Source organism: Bolinopsis microptera, chromosome 7 (genome assembly GCF_026151205.1).
Source record: "Bolinopsis microptera isolate Bmic1 chromosome 7, MBARI_Bmic_1.0, whole genome shotgun sequence".
NCBI classification, from domain to species: domain Eukaryota; kingdom Metazoa; phylum Ctenophora; class Tentaculata; order Lobata; family Bolinopsidae; genus Bolinopsis; species Bolinopsis microptera.
In genome coordinates, this window is record NC_087078.1 from 12029263 (window position 1) to 12051664 (window position 22402).

Here is a 22402-nt window from a genome sequence, read left to right on the forward strand (position 1 = left end):
GGAGGAACCAAAATAAAATAAGTATGAACTTGAAACCATGTGAGTTGGAGAATGGTGGTTCACCGACGTCCTGATAAACTGAACGATAACCATGTGGTTGTATAAAAGTTTAAAAATAGCTTTGGTTGATATTTTAATCCTGAAAATCATATCTGGTACCTCTTATCGACCTCGAGAAATTCTATCCATTATTGAAGTCAGTAAGGGATTGAATAAAACTTAAAAGCACTGCTGTGCTGTAATTTGAACTTTTCGAATGTACAATGTATAGATTTGATATTTATGTTCTGCTGGGAAAATCACAGACTTTATTCAAGATATTTTATCACTGATAGCTGTTTTTTCATATAGGTGATGGAGATGCGTTTGATTGTAACCTATTCAGAATGACTATATCTCTTCTTCTGCCAATTCTGTTATGGACTGTGTTTTGCCGATTCCATGTATCTTGTCAGTTGCAAGTGGACCACCATATTTCTTCATATAAGTTGTTCGAATATCTCGAATATGAAAATATAGACTATTTGCAAGAACCTGAGTGGCACGGATTTTGGAATCAGAATTGGAAGGGATATGAGTTTAATCACAACTATTTTAATGACAAAAGAACAATACCAAATCAATGTGACACCTCCAAAGCCAAACTGGACTGTTCAAAAATATCACCTTCAGCCAAACTTGTTGAAATCAACAAAGCATCTATTGTGAATATATCAGCAGATTCCTTCCCTGTATCTAATGCTATTACAGTTTTACGACTTATTTCTTTACCTAAACTGGTCTTCATAGAGGATGGAGTTTTTACCAGGTTGCTCAAGCTAGAAAAGCTTGTTATTGTTGGACTGCGATCAACAGCATGCCACAATTTTACAAGGAAATGGCTTCTTTGGAGCTTGTTGATATGTACGCCAACGAGGTGGTATCAGTACCTGATGAAGCTTTCAAAAATTGTCCTAATTTAAAAAGAGTTAACCTTGGCCAAAATGTCATTTCTTATGTATCACCCTCCGCATTTGCTGGTACAAAGCTTGAGTTGGTTACCTTGCACCACAATGAACTTACACAGGTTCCTGCACTTGAGGGTGTTAAGGACTCCATCAAATACCTAGGGCTTGAACATAACAGCATTTCATCTATGGGTAAATATAGCCTGGAACCTATGACATCACTGATTCATGTTAATATCAGCTATAATCCCATTGATCATTTCGAGCATGATTGTTTTACATCATTACCGAATCTGCGGTTCTTGGAGTTACTTTGGATGGACAATGCGAATGGAGAGTTAGAAATTCCGTTCCACTTCCTGAATGGAGCTAAGAAACTAGAGCACCTCACTTTGGACTACTCTAACAAACTGTCTTTCTCAGGCAGAGCTGTTGAAGTTGTGCCATCATTGCTGGGATTCTCCGCACGTGGCTGTGGAATAAAGGGTCTGGACTTCAGGTCATTTCAGGGAACAAGCAGCCTCACCAGACTATGGCTTGATTGGAACGAAGTGTCAAGTTTTCAGCATGCGATGTTCATACATGGTGACTTTTCTAAACTGGATAAATTGTATCTCAACAACAACCAAATTACGAATATTGAATGGTTTAGTGATGAAGAATTTATAGATCGAACTCAAATCGTTAAAAGATCGATGAAGTTTTTTAATGATACAAGTTTTAATCTAATGCCTGATCTGACAATTCTGTGTCTGGAGGCGAATCGGATAAAACAAATCAAGAATAACACATTCATTGGACTCGGAAATCTGCAGGAACTTTATCTTAGTGATAATATACTTGACGATGATTCGATTGAGGATGATGCTTTCAAGGGATTGGAGAAACTACAAATCTTGATGTTGGAAGACAATGACCTAAAAGCAGTACCAAATGCAGTCTACTCCCTCAGAGGACTAGTCGAACTCAATATGAGGAGGAACAAGTTGACCTTTATATCCAGAGGAGACTTCACTACGCTGGAAAACTTGAGATCCCTCGACTTAGCTCAAAATAAGATCCTTCTCATCGAAAACAAGTCTTTCCCCTCAACGATCACTGATTTACGTCTATCAAATAACGAGTTTGACTTTGTTGATGTGGATATATTTCATGATCTAACAAACCTTCAGAATCTTATGTTGTCATCTAATAGGATCTCCTGCCTGCCTAAAGATATTTTTTCAAAGAATACAGCTTTAGAAAGCATCTACCTTGACAACAATTTCTTAAAATTCATCAATTCTTCCCACTTTTCCAACAGCAAACTATCGGGCAACATAGTCCTCAACGGCAACCAGATCGCTTTCATAGGCGAAGGAAGTTTCTCTTCGGTTAAGATAACAGGGAACGTTTTACTTCACAACAATGAACTCTACGATCTCCCAAGTGACGGTATGTTCCAAAACATGGAGGTCAGGAACCAGATACGTCTCGATAACAACAGACTGACACGCATCAAAACCAACACATTCAGTAACATCAACTGCCGATATTTAAAAATAAATGATAATGACATCACCGAGATAGAAACTAACGCATTTCACCAAATCACAGTATTGAAGGTGCCCGATGGAGCTGATTTGAAGACTTTTGACGTGAGTAACAACCCAATTAGAAAGCTACATCCATATGCTTTTAACAATATAACAGTTGGAAACAAAGCGGTTTTTACTAATGTTAAACCCTTGAAAATGATAACCTCGCTTGCTTTCAACAAGTTTTCTGCTAAGAGTGTGGATTTCACAGATAATGAATTGGACATGATCGAAATGAAAGGATTCAATGATGTTAAAATCTCCGAAGGTCTACGTTTCTGGGATGTGGGTTTAAGGTGGATTGACCGTATGGCTGTGGTTGGTTCAGTAGGTAAACTGTTCTTTCAAAACAACCGAATTGAGCGAATCCCTGAGCGGGCATTGTACCACGTTAAGGGTAATTCTAAGCTGCATCTCCAAAATAACCTAATCGAGGTTATAGAGTCAAACGCTCTTCCGAACAGTAACGACGAGATACTCTTACAGAACAACAGTATCTCGCTACTGACTCAGAACATGTTCGGGAACAACGATAAAACCAAGCTGCTATCTTTAAAATCAAACAAGATTCATCGCTTGGAGTCGAACATATTCACCGAAATGATCCGTCTTGATAGTTTGGATTTGAGAGAAAACAGTCTTGATGAAATACCAAACGACATGTTCAGCGGTCTTAAAGCCTTACAGACACTGGATCTCAAAGATAACGTAATTCGTCACTTTGGAAGTCAGAGTGAGCTATCTCAACTACAGAAGATGAGCTTGGAAAATAACCTTCTCTCAGGAATGGACTCTACAATTGTAGGACCCGGGACCCCAATTAAAGCGCTCCAGTTGAAAAGTAACAGATTGTCTTGTGGATGTGGACTGTTTGAGGCTGTCAGTCCAATACAGGAATCAGTTCAAGACGCTGTCTGCAAAACCCCACTCCATTTAAACGATGTCAAGCTAAACTGGAAAGACAAAGCACACAGCAGATACTTTACCAAGATACCTGTTGATAGTTTTGTTTGTGAACCTGTTGATGTTAGCGTGGAGAAGATTAACGACATTTCTTTCAAGTTATCTTGGAAGCCTCCAGACAGCATGAGGTTTGAGGGGACGGAGATGACTGACTACTGTTTCTACGACAATTGCCCCTCCACCCAGATAAGTTACGATGCTCACTGTGAGAATATTGATGGTGATGTAGTGCTTGAAGAAGCAAGGTTAGCCTCTAATTCGTATGCAGTTCCACATGACATGAAACTTCCATACTACTGTCACGTGACTCTCAATCACCACACAGTTTCTGGTGTTATTCCGAGCGCTTGGAGCCAAGTTGTAGGCTACAAGAAGGATGTGCCCCAACCTGACGATCTGGTTTGTAACGACGGTAATAATTGTTACCTACTATCTGCTGAATACTTCAAAATGAGCCGCGATGTTGGTCTTTTCAACAGCTACGGACCCGATAAAATGGTGAATTCACCAACTTATAGACGGAGCCTAATGCTGAATTATCTGTACAAAGAAGATCCACAAGATCGAGATGACAGCTTTGTGCCTTGGTACGGCCCAATAGATTCACAAAACGTGCGAACCAAGCAGACCCTGGTCCTCCCTAACAAAATACCCAGTGGTTACAAACTGTCTGCTGAACGGTTCTACCCCATCCCAGATAGTTTCGATCAGGCACCACGTGACTGTGACTACAACATCAGACCACTTGGCTTCACCGGCAAGTTCTACTCCTCCCTCATCAGAACAAACACTGAGGTTCTGAGACTGGGTTCCGTTGACGAGGGTTGGGTTTACTTGGGAGGCCATCTCCTGGTGGAGTTGATAAACCCTGAAGATAACACTGAGGATGTTTGTACTGAGATTGTGCTGTTGGAGGAGCATGCCAGGGTGTGGACTGGGATCATGGCTACTGGTGAATGTCAGGTGGGTTTTATTAGTTTCTGTTAGTTTTTAAGCTGCTTATGAAATTATAAGCTAAGGTTTATGCTTGAACAGAAGCCAAAGTATCATTTGATTATCACGATTAAATTTAATTGAACTGATTTTTCTATAAATTCTGATTGCAGACAGACATAAACATCGATTAACCTTGAAGTTGAAGATTCCAAGCAACTGAAATCAATGGAATTGGAGCATGTTTGATTTTATAGTTGTGAAAGCAGGTAACTTCTCAACAATATGATCAAGTTTTCGTTTTGGCTGAATTTTGTCGTCCTCTTTGTGGTTTGATATTAATTATATCTTGTACTCCCTCAAGTTACCAGCTTACTTTTACAGATCGACAAAGGTACAGATGATGGAAAGCTCATCGAAGTTGGGAGCTCCTCCAAACTGGAAATCTTTATCAGTCAACGCCGTAACTGCGAATCAAAGCTCTTTCTTGAAATGCAGAATTTAACCTGATACCCGAGAATGACTACATGAACCAAGAACCAACCTTTGTATTTGAAACCACAGAGGAGAAACCCATCAAAGGTTTTATCGCAACCTTTGACTTACAAAACCCATTTACAACTGAGGAATATACTATTGAGATCCTCAACGACAACAGATATTTTCATTTTGTTGATGATACATTCGACTTTGCACCTGACATCACAAAGAAAGCAGAGGTTGACCCTGGGTACAATATCCCAGCTTACGTTCCCTTTAAACCTGAAACACCACCTGTTCCTCTCCCCGATAAATCTCGCTTCACTGTCACAAATCACAACGCTTTTCTAACCCTGGCCAAGGAACTGGATTTCAGGTACATTGATCAGCTCTACATTGCGTATCGGATAACTGGAACTCTGCCTGGTGGATCTACTCTAACGTCTACTGGTGTGATCCTGATTAAGATTACCGACTACAATGATAACTGGCCACTTCCAACGCAACCGGTCTACACTTGGGATGGTATGATTGATGCTCTGTCAACTAAACCACTGGAAATAACAGCCACCGACGAAGACAAAGAGGAAAACGCAAAGCTGGAATACTTCATAGGAGAAATCATTCGCCCAGACGACGAAGAAGAATACAAGATGAAAGAAGACCTATACTTGTACGAGAAAGTGATGTTAGAATACAAGATAACAGTCCATATAATCGACAAGGGGACCCCTCGTCTAGGAAGAACAACAACCGTTAAAGTAACAGTCAGCGCGTCCTGTGTCATGACCCTTAGTTTTGAGATAGACCAGGAGACGGGAGAGTTCTACGTAAAGGCACCGGGGTACTACATGGCAGCAAGCCATCAGTTCTGTGACCCATGTGAAGCTGGGTATTATTGCTATGGTTACGGTACACGTGCTAAATGTACCACGTGTACCCAGGAGATCATGCAGGCTGACGGTACTTACACGGTTTTTAAAGAAGATCCTGATTGTAGACGGAATAAAACAGAGTTCTCGTTTGGTGGTGCCAGTGACTGTAGTGCGTGTAAGAAAGGTTGGAGATGTGCTGATGGGACTACTACACCAGTATTGGACGAGACAAAGTATGTGGAGGACTGTACAGAGGAGGAGTGCCCTGAAGTGCAGGTGTGCCCAAGTGGTGCAGCATGCAGGAACGGAGTCAAGATAGACTGCTCTCCTGGTACTGCAGGGAACGGCAAGTTCTGCACCTTTTGTCCCCCAGGGAGGTTCTCAAACCAGACCAACTCCGAGAAGTGTGAGTGTTGTCCTGCAGGGTACGAGTCGTCTCACAAGAAGATGAGGTGTGAGCCGTGCGCGTTTAACGAGAGGTCAGGGGGCTGTGAGAAGTGCGCGCCGTGCAGGAGCGCGGAGGAGTGTCCTTGTTTGAAGAGGAACCCTTGTTTTCTGGGGGTACAGTGTGTTAATACACCCAGTGGAGGGGACAACTTCTCTTGTTTGACATGCCCGTATGGAACAGAGGGGGACGGCAAGGTGTGTACTTACTACTTTGTAGTGTAGGAGTGTTTTAGATATTTAGGATTTTAAATTTATTTAGTCCTGGTTCTAATAGCCATGTTTACAATTCACATATTACTGATATTTTCCCAGCTGGTGATGACTAATACTAGGGCACCCCTTGTTCACATATATAATTATATAACAAACAGGTGTATAAAGATATTAACCACACTTATTGCCCAGATGTGTGAGGATATTGACGAGTGTGAGGTAGAGGGAGCCTGTTTTAGGAAGTGTTTGAACAAAGGGGACGGGTACGAGTGTGAACCTTGTCCTGACGGTTATACTGGTAGCACTCCATCAGGTAAAGGAAAAATTAACAATACTGCGTCATGGTCAATAGGATACCAACTATTGGAATGCGTTGGAACCTTTTCTTTCGCTTATCTTTTATTCTATAAACTTTGTCGAATTTGGCAACATCTTACCGGACACATTCCTGAAGGTATTGGAAAAGAGTACGCTGAAAAAAACAAACAGAACTGCACTGACGTGGATGAGTGTCTTAATGACAATGGAAAGTGTGGTGACCATGTCATCTGCATCAACAAAATAGGTAAATCGTAACTGTTAAAATAATCACCTTTTTATCATAGATTTTAAAACTTTCAGATCATTTTAAGATAAGATTTTATAAACCCTCAAAATTTGAAAAGTAGATCAATAGTTAAGCGGTATTCTACATTCCCACATCTCCAAAACCCCCTCCTTTATTCCAGGAGCTGCTCCCGAGTGTGGTGATTGTGGAGAGGGGTACGCTCTAGCTGGAACCAGCTCTGGGATCAAAATCTGCAAAAGATCCAACCCTTGCGAAGAAGGTTGAATTAATTAACGAATTTAGTTCTATAATAATGCTGCAGTTTTTCAACTGTTTAATCTTATGAAACGGATTACGGAGGCTTATCATTCAATTTAATTTTGAACCACATTGGGTGAAGAGAAAGAAACATCCTAACTATTTTATCTGACAGAGGACGCGTGTGCTGCAAATGCTACTTGTACTTACATCAGACCCCTGAAACATGCTTGCTTCTGTAACATCGGATTCGCTGGTAAACCATAATTTGTAAATCATCATTTTTGAAACTCGTTTGAACCCAAATTTCACAGATTCCGCCTCTCTTGGTACTGAACCATAATTATTGAAGGAGCTTGTTCGATCAATCAGTTATCACAACTCCAAATAAAAACCTAACAGACTTATAAAAGTGTATCTTTTGTTTTAGGTGATGGTAGTAGGGGCGGACAGTGTGGGGTGGACAGTGACGCGGATGGTTTCCCTGATAACACCCTTAACTGTGCCGGACCACATTGCAAGAAGGATAACTGCCATAGTATTCCTAATATTTCCCAGGTTGGTAGTTCAAGCCCGTTAGTTTCCGATCTTTCCTTCCCACAGCAACTTGCCGTTAAGGTTTCGGGAAAAATTTGAAGAAATACCGATAATGCTGATTTTGTCGCCATGATACAATATTCCGCTCATGCTCACCATTTTAGAAGTCTTTTTATTATTTTCCCTAAATATCAACAATCTTCACCGAAAATCCCACGAAGATTTGCGTTCTCAAGGGACTGTCCAATTTTGATATTGTTTCTTGGATTGTTGCCAGATTGGTACCCGCACAACTTGTTCTCCTGTACTCTAACTAAAACGAACGTCACGAGTCCTAAAAACAAGAGCTTAAAGCAGAGTTAGCGCGGGGGTTCTTACCTATTTCAGTAGTGTATAATAAGTGTTGTAACTGTTCCTGTTAGAGGGGATAGTTCGGGCGAGGGGCCTTTGAGGTAGCACGGAGCTGCTTTTGGTAAAATTGTGGAGATTTAGTGCACATCTTTGTAAATTTGACGGAAAATTAGTAACCATGGCTGGTTCGTGTGTAGATTACTGTAAATTTTCAAACTGTACAGTTTTATAAATAAAACGTATTGAGATGAGAATGACGTTGCTTTTTAAATCGAAATCAATGAACCAACTTTCATTACCGTCATCATATTCATGCCTGAAACGCAGAGGACTTGTTTATATGATAATGTCTGTTAATTTAAAATATAAAATCCAATTAATGGCGACACCGCTAAGCGCGGCAGTGGGAGTAACTCAATGACCCTGGGACCACGTGCTCTCTGGCGAGTGACATGTGATTGGTCACGTGGTTTTCCTCTTTTGAATCTTGAAGTGCTCTAACTGGATTACTGAAATGAGTTTTTCAGTCGTGAAGATTCCGAATGCCCTCATCACTAATAAATGCAAAAGTTGCAATATCATAGTCAGCGTTGAATTTTTCTACAATAAATATGAATTAGTATCAGGACCTGTGTTTATCTAATAAAATTACTTCACACATATTGATTTACAACTTTTCTAAACATACAAATTGGCCAAACATCCATCGAATTTCGATCACCCATACTGTGATACGAGATCTCAAATCTCTTAAATTGAAACTTACTATAATCTCAATATTTTTTAGTTAACATCTCTATCAGTTTAAAGATGAGTATAAACTAGTATAGCGTTTATAAACTAGTATAGCGTTTATAAACTAGTATAGCGTTTATAAACTAATATAGCGTTTATAAACTAGTATAGCGTTTATAAACTAGTATAGCGTTTATAAACTAGTATAGCGTTTATAAAATAGTATAGCGTTTATAAACTAGTATAGCGTTTATAAACTAGTATAGCGTTTATAAACTAGTATAGCGTTCCAGCCCCTGAGATTCCTGAGATTCCTGAGATCACCTCCACTTGCCATATATTAGGACGCAATGAAACTACCGGACCACGATGTATGGAAACTTGCCACCCCATGGCAACATTAAAATATATCGACTCTGTTACATCGTTTCCTGTTAATATAAAACTCCGTTACAAAATGAACTGGGATCTGGCAATACTACACCTTAGTTCAATAAAATATGATAAAGTAATGTATAACTAGACTTAAGCAAAAGACATTGTTTGATTCTTTCGAGTTAAAAAAAGCGGATATAATACCCTGATCCCTTCTCCAGAAAGATGAGGACCGGGATAACATTGGGGATATAATATATATATATATATTATATATATCTTACTATATATAAAGCGAGACGATATATATATATCTGTGCCATTTTACTGACACCACGGCATCAACTTTAACGAGACTTTCCGCAAAAACTGTAAAAGATATACAACTGGAACTTTTTTGGCTGGGTCAAATGCTTTAATGGCCTTCAAATTAGCATGAAAAAATAAAAAATTGGCCAAGGAATAATGATTTTAGAGCCGAAAATTTGGACCCCCAAGTGGTGTCAAAAACGCCAATTAAATAGGTAATAAATATTTTAGTATTTTGAGTCTTGACACCGTTTAGGGTTATATTATACGGGTTCCTGCTAGTTATTATAATACCCTGATCCCTTCTCCAGAAAGATGAGGACCGGGATAACATTGGGGATGCATGTGACCCGGATATAGACGAAGACGGACTACCCAACAGTCAGGATCTGTGTCCTTATCTGAACATTACCACTTACCAAGATAAGGACGCGGACGGGGTGGGAGATCTGTGCGATAATTGCCCTGACCAGTTAGTTATTGAAGTTTATATTCATACACAATGATAGGTTGATGTTGCAAGCTGGTTTGTTAATGAATGTCACGTGTCAAATCAAACACGCACCAACAACAAAACAACCTCCTCAGTCCTCGCTATTAATCAATCTTTTGATATTTGCATGTTTCGATTTGAAAAGGCCAGCTGTTGTTAATGTGATTAATAATTAATAATCCTATTAACTAAAATATGTTAATTTGTTTCAGATATAATCCTATTAACTAAAATATGTTAATTTGTTTCAGATATAATCCTATTAACTAAAGTATGTTAATTTGTTTCAGATATAATCCTAGTCAACTGAACGCTGACCGTGACGAGTGGGGTGACAAGTGTGACGATGACAAGGATAATGACGGGTTTAAGGACGAGAGAGACAATTGTGATTACATCGCTAACGACCCGGTCAGTCTGAAATAATTAGTCATGATGAGTCATTATTAGTAATATTCATCATCATAAGTTATTATGTGCCCTAAAGAGTCATGTCTAGTATTGTAATGATGTTCCATTAATAACAGTGACTATAACAGTGACTATTCAGCATCTTTTAGTAGGCTCTACTGGTGGTGAATGGTGTTAGTAACATTCCAACTTTTGATTTACAGTTTTTATACTTTAGAGCGGACAATGTTTTATCTACTGTAAATCAAAACAATAAACTAGCGGATTGATTGCTGTATCTGTGATAACATTATGTTTAATTTAAACAAATAAGACAGATACATAAGACAAATGCAAATGCTAATACCATCAAATACAGGAAAAGAAGAATAGTATAGTAAAGTAATAAGGAATCGTTTTAAACACATTTTAAAATTGTAAGCTATGATTACAGAAATCAACTAATTGTACTCATTGATTAAGATAACAATGAATAATTGTCTCTATCCTCGTACCCTCCACCATCACGTCATCACGTGATCGCGTTATCATCAGCACTTAGCACCCAGTTAGCAGACACCGCAAGTTTTAGCGCACTGTTCCAATAGATATTTTGAGTTTGAGTTTCCCTTGCAGTTTCCCTGGTACATTGCTACAAAGCCTCCACAAGTCCCAGGACTCAGAGCCTCCAAGGTATCAAGACATGGTGCAGCTGAAAAGTTGTAATATTAAATACGCGTTAATTAAGGATTAATTAAGGATTAATTAAGGATTAATTAACGATTAATTAGGTGCATCTCCCACCAGTTGTAGTGGGGTAAAATGGGTTATCTGAATTTCTCATAAACTCAGTTTCATATTAAATACATGCAAAACAATCCTACTCCCTATCAAAATGATACACTAAATGCAGCAAAAGCTGAAATTTGACAATTTTAAAGACCCCAATTTCAAATTTCGCGTCTACCTCAGGTGACAATTTGACTGAAAAAGTTGACTAACCTAGCGGGCAGTCACCACACGTTTTTTGACAACTTGGTGTCATGTACTTGTCGCACTTGCCACCCAATGCCAGGTAACCCTCACAAAATTCTGTTCCGACATTATCTGTACATTCTTGTCCTGAAAACATAATTAAACATAATTAACATAATCTTGTTTCAAGGAGATCTCAGGCAATATATGTTAATTTTGAGTGTGTTAATAAGTTTAAATTGGGTTACATTGTAATTGGGTAATGTTTAAAAAATGTAAGGTGTAAACATACCAATGTAATGTCGATATCATGTATTTGTTATAAGTCGATGGAAATTTGGTATTCACAAATTAAAGCAGATTAAAATAAACCACCATTTTGCTTACCATAAGATACAGCCACGAGTAGAAATACTGCCACAAACTTCATCATCATAATTATAGCTTCTTGTAATATCTATTGTGATTGTTATATTGATTTCATGAGTATGAAAGAAAGGTGGTATCGATATGATAATACAGATCGCGGATACACCGGTTAAGAAATTGTTAATATAATCTAAAACAGTATTGCTTTAAGAACTGTGTCCAGAAATATTCGTTGATAAAACTTCTTTTTTTTAATTAAAAAAAATTAAGCTATGGAGAACGACCTCAGTAGCAATACAAATTATAAAAATAACGAAAATAAAGTAAAATAAAAGAAGGAGCGTATGTCTGGGTACACACATAATGATGTTCCAGAGGTTCAAGGAGAACTGGATGTTAGTGAACTGGAGCAGCTCTATAAAAGGGACAGCTGAACTTATAGTCTATAGTCTCAACAAGGAGAACTGGATGTTAGTGAACTGGAGCAGCTCTATAAAAGGGACAGCTGAACTTATAGTCTATAGTCTCAACAAGGAGAACCGGATGTTAGTGAACTGGAGCAGCTCTATAAAAGGGACGGCTGAACTTATAGTCTATAGTCCCAACAAGGAGAACTGGATGTTAGTGAACTGGAGCAGCTCTATAAAAGGGACAGCTGAACTTATAGTCTATAGTCTCAACATTCCTTCCTTGCTCTGTTGTCTATTGAGGGAGCGAAGATAATCTAGAGCGTTCCAGTGTGTTTCATCAATTATCTCAAGTTGAAAGTTTAATTTTAACAGCTTGAAGAAAGAATGTTGAGGTTTCTCCAGAAGAATGCTGGAAAATAAGTAAACTTATTTTACTTACTATTTAATTTAGTGTTTTATCTGAAAAGTTTAATTTTAACAGCTTGAAGATAGAATGCTGGAAACCAAGCAAATGTATAACTAGACGTTGATTTAGATCATCTCGAGTAGAAAATAAGGATTTCCAAATAAATAATAGAAATATATGTGCTCTAGAACTTGTACGTATACGTATTTTGTAATTGTCAGGGTATCTTCAATCATTCGAATGACATTGACATGGACTTAATATCAATTTCACAGATTTGCAATTTTACGTATTAAATTTTAAAAGGGATCAATCCGGGTGAGGCTGCAGGCTGCAGGCTGCAGGCCTGGATGGAATTATTGGCAACTGTTCAGCAGTTCAGTACTCGGACTGGAACAACAATCAAACACAAGAACTGAATGTTGAATGAAAGAATATTGAACAATCACGATTATAGTGGCGGAATTAATTGGTTATTATTATTGGCTTTGTTAAAATCACGCGGTACCTGATTGAGTCCAGTATAATTATTGAGTCTCATGATTTGACGTTTCTTTCACTCAAATGTCTGATTGTTTTATAATAGACTAGCCTATTCAGAAACAGCCAGAAATTTGAATGAAAGAAACATCACATGGTACCACAATAAATAATTTGGAAGGGATGAGGGCGGAAATTTCCGACCTGTTTGTTAGAAAGTTAAACGGTTATGAAACAGATTCTGAGCAGAATATAAGATACAATAATAAAATGATCGATAGATGTGGATTCTCGTGGGAAGGTGATGTACATTTGTTTACTTTAACATGGCGGTTCTGCTCAGCAGGAGACAGAGGTGATGCACATTTGTTTACTTTTAAGGTGGTGCTTCTGAGTAGAGTTGGATTACCCTTTATAAATATGAGTTTTTAAAGGTGGTTTGTATGGGAGTTGTGATGCTCCGATCTGTTTGCTCCTGAGGCCTTATAACTGCTGTGAAGTCTAAGGTAAAGAGTCCTTCGTTAGATGCTGGTTATTGTTAAATGGTAGAAACGTTGAAGAATTTATTAGTTCCTGAGCCTTTGTTCGCTCCGATCCAAGGATCTCATGAAATAAATTTGTAAATTCTCAAGTTAAATAAGGCAGTCCAAAAAATAATTTTACTGTAGTTTGCTTGCTTCAAGGCTCAAGATATCTAGCTATACGGTCAGATGAGTGCAGAGCGCTAACTTGTATCAAGATGTATCTGTAGTCTCACTGTCTCATAGTTTAAGTGTAGTTAAACTGCACCCTATTGTATTATCTGTGATAAATTTAAATTAAATTTAAACTTGTAAGTTAAATAAGGCAGTCCAAAAAAAGAATTGTTCTGTAGTTTGCTTGCTTCTAGGCTCAAGATATCTAGCTATATGGTCAGATGAGTGCAGAGCGCTAACTTGTATCAAGATGTACCTGTAGTCTCATAGTTTAAGTGTAGTTAAACCACACCCTATTGTATTATCTGTGATAAATTTAAATTAAATTTAAACTTGTAAATGCTCAAGTTAAATAAGGCAGTCCAAAAAAAGAATTGTTCTGTAGTTTGCTTGCTTCAAGGCTCAAGATATCTAGCTATACCGTCAGATGAGTGCAGAGCGCTAACTTGTATCAAGATGTATCTGTAGTCTCACTGTCTCATAGTTTAAATGTAGTTAAACTGCACCCTATTGTATTATCTGTGATAAATTTAAATTAAATTTAAACTTGTAAATTCTCAAGTTAAATAAGGCAGTCCAAAAAATAATTTTACTGTAGTTTGCTTGCTTCAAGGCTCAAGATACCTTGCTGTCTTGTATCGAGATGTAACTTAAAGTATGCTAGTTAAACTCTGCTACACCTCAGTAGAGGCGTCCTGTGAAGGAAGATGCAATGTAAAACAGTTGTTAGCAGAGTTGAATTGCTAAAGGACGAATGTACCAATCCAACTTCGCGTAGTGTTTATCAAATACTTTATTATTTAAACAGAGTATTCTCGCTTTTATCGAATATTAGACTGACAGCGAAATTAAATTACTTTCCAATGTTAAAAATTATACTAGCCAGTCTCTAATTATTCATGTTCGGGTTTCACTTTGCTCAAAGTGATGAATCTGAAACTAATCCTTGTAAACATCAATAAACTTTTTCTTTCACAGTCCAAGGATAAAGACAGAGACGGGGTTGGGGACAAGTGTGACAATTGTTGGGAGCGAAATAGGAACCCCGGACAAGAGGACGATGACTGGAATGGTGTAGGTGATATTTGTGATAAGGGTGTTGATTTTGATGGTGATGGTATTGTTGATGATTTTGATTTGTGCCCCGAATTTAGCGACGCCTCTCAGAACAGTAAGATAATTTGTTTACTTTATTTTTTATTCGTTATGTTTTAGTTTGTTAAAAAAAGGCATTCGTTCATCTGTAAAACTGAGAATTGTTAATTGAAAAGTTGTTGGCTTACCTTGTATGTTTGTTGTGATATTTAACAACATGACAAAATTTGACTTCGCTGTGATTTTTCCCCAATAAAAAAAGTATCCTTCCCCAATAAAATAAGTATCCTTCTAACTATAAAGTTCTGTAACAATTGAATAATCAGTAAGCATTTATATATTAGTACCCTCTTGCTAATTGATAAATAAGTAAACAATTACCAGACCGAGATGTGGATTACTCGAGAGTAGAAGCTAGTTACAGACGAAGGGCTGGTGACATTTGTGATAACGATATAGATGATGACGGCTTAGCAAACGATGAGGATCCTTGTCCTTACTTTCAAGGAGATGAGAGTATTTGCAAAGGTATGTACTTACTGACTTTGGTGATGTTTAACTAGATTGACCGGGTCATCTTACGATAAATAGATCACCCGATTTGGATTTCCAATTACATTCAGTGGAGTAACCTGTAGTTTGAGATTTGTCAGGGATTTTTACCGAGAAACATTCCCCGGGCTGCTTGGAAACCGGTGACTTCTTTTAAAGTGCTCATAGAGTTGGATACTATCTCATACTATACCTCATCTCGGAGGAATACTATCAATACCGTCTCATACTGTCTTATGATAAACTTTGTCATTTCAGATGCACTGACTGGTCCTGATGCAGATGGAGACGGCACTCCCGACTACTTAGACACATCGCCCTGGAATGAGAAAATCGGCCAAAACGTTGACTTTTTCTGTAAGAAAATTTTCTTATTCAGGAATTATTCTCGCTAAAGAGATACTACAAGGTAGATAATTGTGAGGTAGATAACAATAAGATTACCGCATTATTTCAGCGATGAGGGCGCCCTGGAAATCATTCGTATTTGACGGGATAAAGCGAGACGAGTCCGACTTTGCCTGGAAGTACGATGACAAAAACGCTAGTTTCTCAAACGAGTTCCATCAGCTCGAAGAGTTTTCAGCTCCGTTTGTGGGAATAACATCGAACAGATCGGATGATGTAGATATTTTCGGGACTTGGTTTGTCGAGGGGTAGGTTACATCTTTACAATGGATATTGTGTGGTTAAATTAACTAGTTTATTTTAAAACACCGGATCATATTAACGCCTTTAACTTTAATCATGATGTCAAAACTTCATGTTTAGAAAATTAAGTGAGATAATTTCAGTTTGATTTTAAATTAACACCTCAGTGATTCACCTGGCAACTACATCGGAATTGTGTTCGGATTCCAAAGTGCTAGAAAATTCTTCTTGGTCGAGTGGAGACAGGACCATAAAGCTTATCTGAATGCAGGTATTCTGTTTGTCTGCATGTCTGCATGTCTGCATGTTTGTCAGTATTTCTCGCATGTTGCTTGTCTGTCTATGTCTTGCTCAGCATCCCATCATCTTATTTCTGTTCGTTTCTCCTACAAAAGTCCTAAAAATGAGATGTAAGCTCTGTTAAGGAACTGCTGGCTGGTCGAACTGAGTCATGGTGTCTTCACACCTGGCCAATGGTCACATACTTTTAGAATCTTCATATTTTGAAATACCAAATCTCGAGTCGTCTATGGTTTATTGGCTCTCTACTCAGAGATATTTCCGCCCAGCGAATTACCGCCTTGCATTTCTATTCGACGAGGGGAATGGTGATAATTATCAATAAGTTCCTTCTCGTAGAGGAGTGATATATTTTCCCATGGCTACTAAGACAATCAGTGAAATTCGTCTGTAAATTTAATTTGGTAAATACTGTCATATTGTTTTTATTGTATTTTTAAAACTAATTATCATCATCATATTTCTATTCAGTTTCAAAGTATGATAAGTGACTTTTGATCAGAATTTGGTCTTGTTGCAGTTTTTCTAAGAGACTTCCGGTCTGCAAAAGAGCTGACAATAAAGATATTGGGTCAACGCATAAAAGTGTTTTTTGATGAATAAAGACTACAAATTATCGAATAACTCACGATTAGTGCTCGTTAAAAGGTCAAGATGATGGGCAACTTCAGGGCTAAGTACTAGTCCCGTTCCAGGAACAAAGTTAGAGGAGAATTTTATCACATACATGTATCCTGTTAATGGCACGGTGTTAAGATTTAATATCTGTGCCGTTCCAGTTACATTAAACAAATGTACAGACACAAATATCTTACAATCTTAACTGTAATGTTTTGACAGTATAATAATAGTGGTCAGTGGAACTAACCAAGAACCACTCTCAGGAGGTTTGCGGGGTCTACACATTAAAGCTATACACACTAGCAAAGATGTGTTAGCATTTGGTGAGAAATATACTGAAATGTTATGGAATACAGGGTCCCAGGATTCACAGAGTTCATTGCTGTGGTATGACAGAAACAAGATACCATGGCAATTTAACCAGGCATACAGATGGTACTTAAAACACAGGTTAGTATCACACACTGTAACACATACTGTAACACACCCTGTAACACACACTGTAACACACACTGTAACACACACTGTAACACACACTGTAACACATACTGTAACACACACTGTAACACACACTGTAACACACGCTTGTAACACACACTGTAACACACACTGTAACACACACTGTAACACACATTGTAACACTGTGTAAGACATTTTATATTCTAACTAATTTTGTAAAATTTCACGAATTTGAGTTAGTAATTTGAATAACCAAATATTTTATTGTTCTGTTAAAATGTCGTGGTGCTAGAAATTTAATAATCTTATCCGAATTCTTTGAAAGATACTGAACGATTCTTTTTATTGGATGATAACAGAAATATCCCAGGCCTAGCGTAAGTATGTTTGAACTGTGGGTGTACGAAGCTGACGAGGTTATCATTCATACTGGACCTATACACTACAACCGAATATTTGGTTTGTTGTTCATACTTCTTTAATCATCATTAATCTTTGTGATAATGAGACAATCCAAATATCAGGTAACAATTTTACTTCAAATTAGATCTTTGATCAGTTTGAAGCTGGCCGGCGAGTCTCAAAATGATCAATAATTTCAAGATACAAACAAAAGTTTTCTCACACCTCAACAGTCACCACTAGATTTACTGAGTATTAGAATATTAGCTGTGAAATTGGGCCCCGTATTGTAAAGTATCGATACAACTTCATACAGGAATTAAAACCCTAAATACCAACCCAGCACAGTTATTGTAATACACTGATACTATAAAATTCAACGAGGTGATAATTGCAGGCGGGAGCATCGGGGTTTACGCCTTCAACCAGCCCAAAACCTACTGGTCCAATATCAAGTATCAGGCTAAACCCAGAGCAAACGGGGCACTCAGTCTCAGTTCAGAACCTTCGTAAGTATTTATCATGCTGAGCAGCCAGGCTTAGCAGTGGCATTGTCAAGATTTTTGTGGTTATTGTTCCTAGATACATTCTTTACACTTCGAGGAATCATAATGTCCCAAATCACAAATGTTGTTTAAGCGCGTATCATCGTAAAAAACGGTATTGTTTTACTTTATGACCACATAAAAAAAGAAGAAGTAAAATACGACAAAAAAACTAAATATCCCACTTCAGGATAATCCCACTTAATTTCACCCTGCCCACCACCCCAACCTCCCTGCTGATCAGTATCTGGTTCACCCTGGATCAGTCTGTTGCGAAACTACAGGACAACGGTCCAAACTGTCAAGCTACCGTTCTCTGCTCTGATAAAAAGAACATCTGTTTTAGGCTCGCGTTCGATTCTACGATTTCTTCTAGAGACAGAGAATACCAACTTTTCTTTAGGTTGGTTTTGGTGATTGTTGATCTTGTGATTGCCTGGTATATAATTAGCATGTCGGATGTCAGGTGACAGCTCATAGTTAAAAAGGCAGCGATTTATAAATTGTTGATGTGAATGTCTTTATCTTAAGCGACACCGCAGGTTTGGAAAGAAAGATAAAACTTTCACACCACGTGTTGAGATTAAAGGATGGACGTATCCTTGGTACGCGTTAGAGATTCGTGCTAAAACGAAATTGATTACAATTTATTATGGGTCAACTTGGTTATAGAGGTTGGTGGAAATATTATGACCTAAGATTGAACAAGCCAACGCTTTTTGAAAACAGTAATTGCTCAAACTATCTCGACTTGTATTTTGCAATATTATCGCATTCAATATTTTGTTCAAGTTAGAATTAAAGCTTTAACACTTATGAGCTTTTTAAATCTGAATTTGATAAAAGTTGGTATAGAGTTGCGAGAAGATTACATTAGTTTAACCTCAAAGTAAGAGGTATTACAACAGATGGCTAACATGTCTAATACATTTCCTATGACAATAATACCGAGCATAATTAGCAATGAGAATTACAACAAGGTTCCTTTATCATAGTTAAGGAGGAGAAAAGATTTAAAACTTTCAAAAAACGTAAAAGCCAACTGGCTTGAAACTATAAATCAGATCTCTTTCAGTACATACTACCAAGTCACACAGTCCGTTTCTATGTAAATGGTGATCAAGAAGCTCAGATTGAGAATGTTGAACCTCCTGACTTTTTAGAAGATATCCTGTATCTGGGAGATAAAGAACTCTCCTCGCCAGTCAAAATAGATGAAGTGTGTTCAAACTTTATGTTATGAGATAACTTCCAATTTTTATCTGATTTGAGTGATAAAGTTCTTCCGGTTTTAAAAGCCACCATTCCTTATTCCTATCACATTACCAATACACCGATCTCTGAACTTATTATTTTCCACAAAGTATCCTTAAACAATCCTCACAAATATCAGGTACGGATAGTGAAAGGAAGACTGGAGACTCCACAAGAACTGGGGACCTTCATCAGTGATCCGAAACTAGAGAAATATAAGGCTCAAGAGAGGTTGCTACTTTGGTACGATATGAACGAACCGACTACTTCAGATACGGTAATTACTGTCAGGTCCCAGACCTGTTACAGACCTGTTACAGACTTTCATTCGTTCATCACATGTAGGTGGTTATTTGGAGCCTGTTGCCGTTATTTACATACTTTCTGTGTGATTCTTGGGGAGTCTGGACCACACAACATTAATAAACAGTCGCATACAAATTTCAGCTGTTTGATAGAAGTGGGAATAATCACCACACAAAGCTAGATAATCCCTCCATACGGCGGTCTTCAAGATCAGAGAGCTTTCTTTACAACTTACAGTACAACAACCTGAGCCAGCGCCGCGCTACCCATCATAGTGCTACACTTGGTAAAGCAGCGTCTGGGGACCTAGCTGAGAATCAAGGTTCTAACTACCAATCTGAATCTGCCACTGAGTTGTTTTCGACTGGTTCAGGGAATTTAACGGGTGGTGTTAGAAAGCGGAGGAAGAGACGAAATGCAAGTATGCACAATGAACTATGAGAATATAGCATGAACAAGGTGTTCTGAACATTGACGGAATAGTTAGAGTAGTTTTAGTTCTGTGATGAGGTGACTTTTTATGGTCGTCCGTTATAGTTATTTAGTTTTAGCTGGTGTTGCATCATAAATAACGCGTGAAAAAAGTCAAGATGTTGTTAATAATTTTGAATGTTAAGGTTCTAGCGACAATGACTAAGAATTCAACATTGTTTCTTACTTATTTGATTTTCAGATTATTTGACTGTAGACATTTTAGATTTATTAAATTTCAAAATTATTTAATTTTTAATATTTTTGTTTTCTTTGGTTTGGGTGAATCATGCTAAGGTGTAAAAATTCGACTGTAACGTTTCCAATCCATTATCAAAATACCTTTTAAACATGTTTTTAGATAGTTCAGGTTGGTTTGACAGGGAATGATTATGAAGTAAAGTAAAGTAAAGTAAAATATATGACATCACATCATCACACATGTCTACAAAATATCATCGCACTATGTGAAAAAGATATATAATACATATTTCCCTACCAACATTAATTATTTATCAAATACAATATTTTAAAAAAATGTATCAAAACATTATCCTGAAAAACGTTATAATGTACAACCTTCGATTTCTCCCTCCAAATGTTCATAAATCAGACTCTATTTCGGTAGAAAGCTGATGTAATTAGCACTGAATCCTTTTTAAAGAAGATTGTTGAGGAATTTGTTCAGATATTTGTGGTACGGTAATTCGTGCAAGAGTTGGAATTTCTGTACCAAACTGTACCAGGGTACAATATTTGGTACCAAGGTATATATCTCGAGATCTGACTATACGATTTTCTTTAAACTTTCCACATAGTTATGTGAGTATATGGTAATAAGACGAATAATCTGCGCAAGTTTGGGCGAATTTCTATCTGCTAAATTTGAGATATAGTCAGATCTCGAGATATATCCCTTGGTACCAAATATTGTACCGATTTGTAGATATGTTCTTGTGTTTGAAGTGATATCTCCAATTTGGCACATAGAAATTCGCCCAAACTTGCACAGATTATCCGTTTTATGGCTATATAACTATCTGGAAAGTTTCAAATAAATCATATATTAGGATCTGGATAAAATCGAAAATATATTCTAAGTTATTTACTGAAACACTAGATTTTCAACCATTTTATTTGGTACAGGTTTGTGGAAAGTCCTTCTGCAGCGCAAATAACATTGAACGATTGTGTAACGCGCGATGACATTCTAATGTCGCAACTTTAGGTTTTTTCATTCACCTCGTCTAAAGCTATTGCTTGGCGCGGCTCTATGTCCGATTTCAGTATTTTAATTACCTTACTCGGGATTATTACGACGGGTTTATTAACGACCGGTTAAAATATGGTTCGGGAAAAATATGGCGAAATTGCTCAAAACCCACCACATTTTCCCGGTCGCCATTTTACCGGTGTCCAACCTTTCAATTTTAGATTCAAAAATTTTGTCTCAGATGTAAATTTCCTTATTAGAGATAAGCAGGTTCAGAAATTTTCGCATTGCTAAAACTTGTGAAACAAGTCGAATTATCAATAATTGTTGAAAGTAGACTCTAGCAAATTCTTTGTTTTGAATTAGCATTACATGTTTACGTGTATCAAATAACCATTATGACTCAATTTGTAGAAAATCTTCGAAAGAATGCATCGTTCACATTGTTTAGAATTATGAATAAATGACTGATGAAACTGATTCATGTTATTGACCGTTTTAATTAATTCGAGTTTTAATTTAACTGTTACTTTTACTTTGAGTCCTATTTCACTATGTAGAGATAGTCAATACCTAAGAAATTAAAAATTGGCCTATTTAAATCAACTTTGACAATAAGGATATATGACAAGAATTGGGCAAAAAGGTGAATTTTTTGCAATTTTAGCCAAATGAAGTCGAAAAACCTACAACAAGTGTCCCAATAGTCTTCTTTAGTGAATATAAGACAACGATTAAAATATGAGCACCCATACCCCTTGGGAACCC

General features: G+C 37.5%; 3 protein-coding genes across 5 annotated transcripts in view; 1 reads left to right on the plus strand and 2 right to left on the minus strand.

Moving 5' to 3' along the window:
• The window catches only part of LOC134819026 (uncharacterized), a 104790-nt gene that overhangs the window by 47194 nt on the left and 35194 nt on the right, over positions 1-22402 (minus strand). The gene's annotated exons all lie outside the window — the stretch shown is intronic.
• Positions 857-20680, plus strand: LOC134818701 (uncharacterized). The gene is made up of 25 exons (XM_063828341.1): positions 857-4450; positions 4805-4883; positions 4985-5744; positions 5845-6008; positions 6149-6417; positions 6628-6748; positions 6890-7000; positions 7164-7262; positions 7416-7496; positions 7671-7798; positions 9859-10019; positions 10331-10451; positions 14744-14936; positions 15245-15388; positions 15671-15769; positions 15870-16068; positions 16231-16334; positions 17248-17434; positions 17814-17902; positions 18243-18354; positions 18581-18793; positions 18933-19064; positions 19466-19609; positions 19784-19921; positions 20092-20680. The coding sequence occupies exons 1-22, from the start codon at positions 857-859 to the stop codon at positions 19060-19062; spliced, it is 7158 nt and encodes a 2385-aa protein (XP_063684411.1). The 3' UTR covers positions 19063-19064; positions 19466-19609; positions 19784-19921; positions 20092-20680.
• On the minus strand, positions 10718-12456 carry LOC134817786 (uncharacterized). Its single transcript, XM_063827112.1, has 3 exons — positions 11793-12456; positions 11433-11552; positions 10718-11142 (listed from the first exon to the last, which is right to left on the minus strand). Exons 1-3 carry the CDS (start codon positions 11839-11841, stop codon positions 11000-11002), a joined length of 312 nt encoding a protein of 103 aa, XP_063683182.1. The 5' UTR covers positions 11842-12456; the 3' UTR covers positions 10718-10999.

Bases quoted from the DNA above. Each gene is read 5' to 3' on its own strand.
- LOC134818701 (XM_063828341.1), top strand. From the start codon at position 857: ATGCCACAATTTTACAAGGAAATGGCTTCTTTGGAGCTTGTTGATATG. The intron at 7,799-9,858 runs GTTGGTAGTTCA...TCCCTTCTCCAG, and splicing joins GTATTCCTAATATTTCCCAG to AAAGATGAGGACCGGGATAA. The intron at 16,335-17,247 runs GTATTCTGTTTG...AACCACTCTCAG, and splicing joins TAAAGCTTATCTGAATGCAG to GAGGTTTGCGGGGTCTACAC.
- LOC134817786 (XM_063827112.1), bottom strand. From the start codon at position 11,841: ATGATGATGAAGTTTGTGGCAGTATTTCTACTCGTGGCTGTATCTTAT. The intron at 11,553-11,792 runs GTAAGCAAAATG...TTATGTTTTCAG, and splicing joins ACTCGTGGCTGTATCTTATG to GACAAGAATGTACAGATAAT. The intron at 11,143-11,432 runs GTTAGTCAACTT...ACAACTTTTCAG, and splicing joins GTGTGGTGACTGCCCGCTAG to CTGCACCATGTCTTGATACC.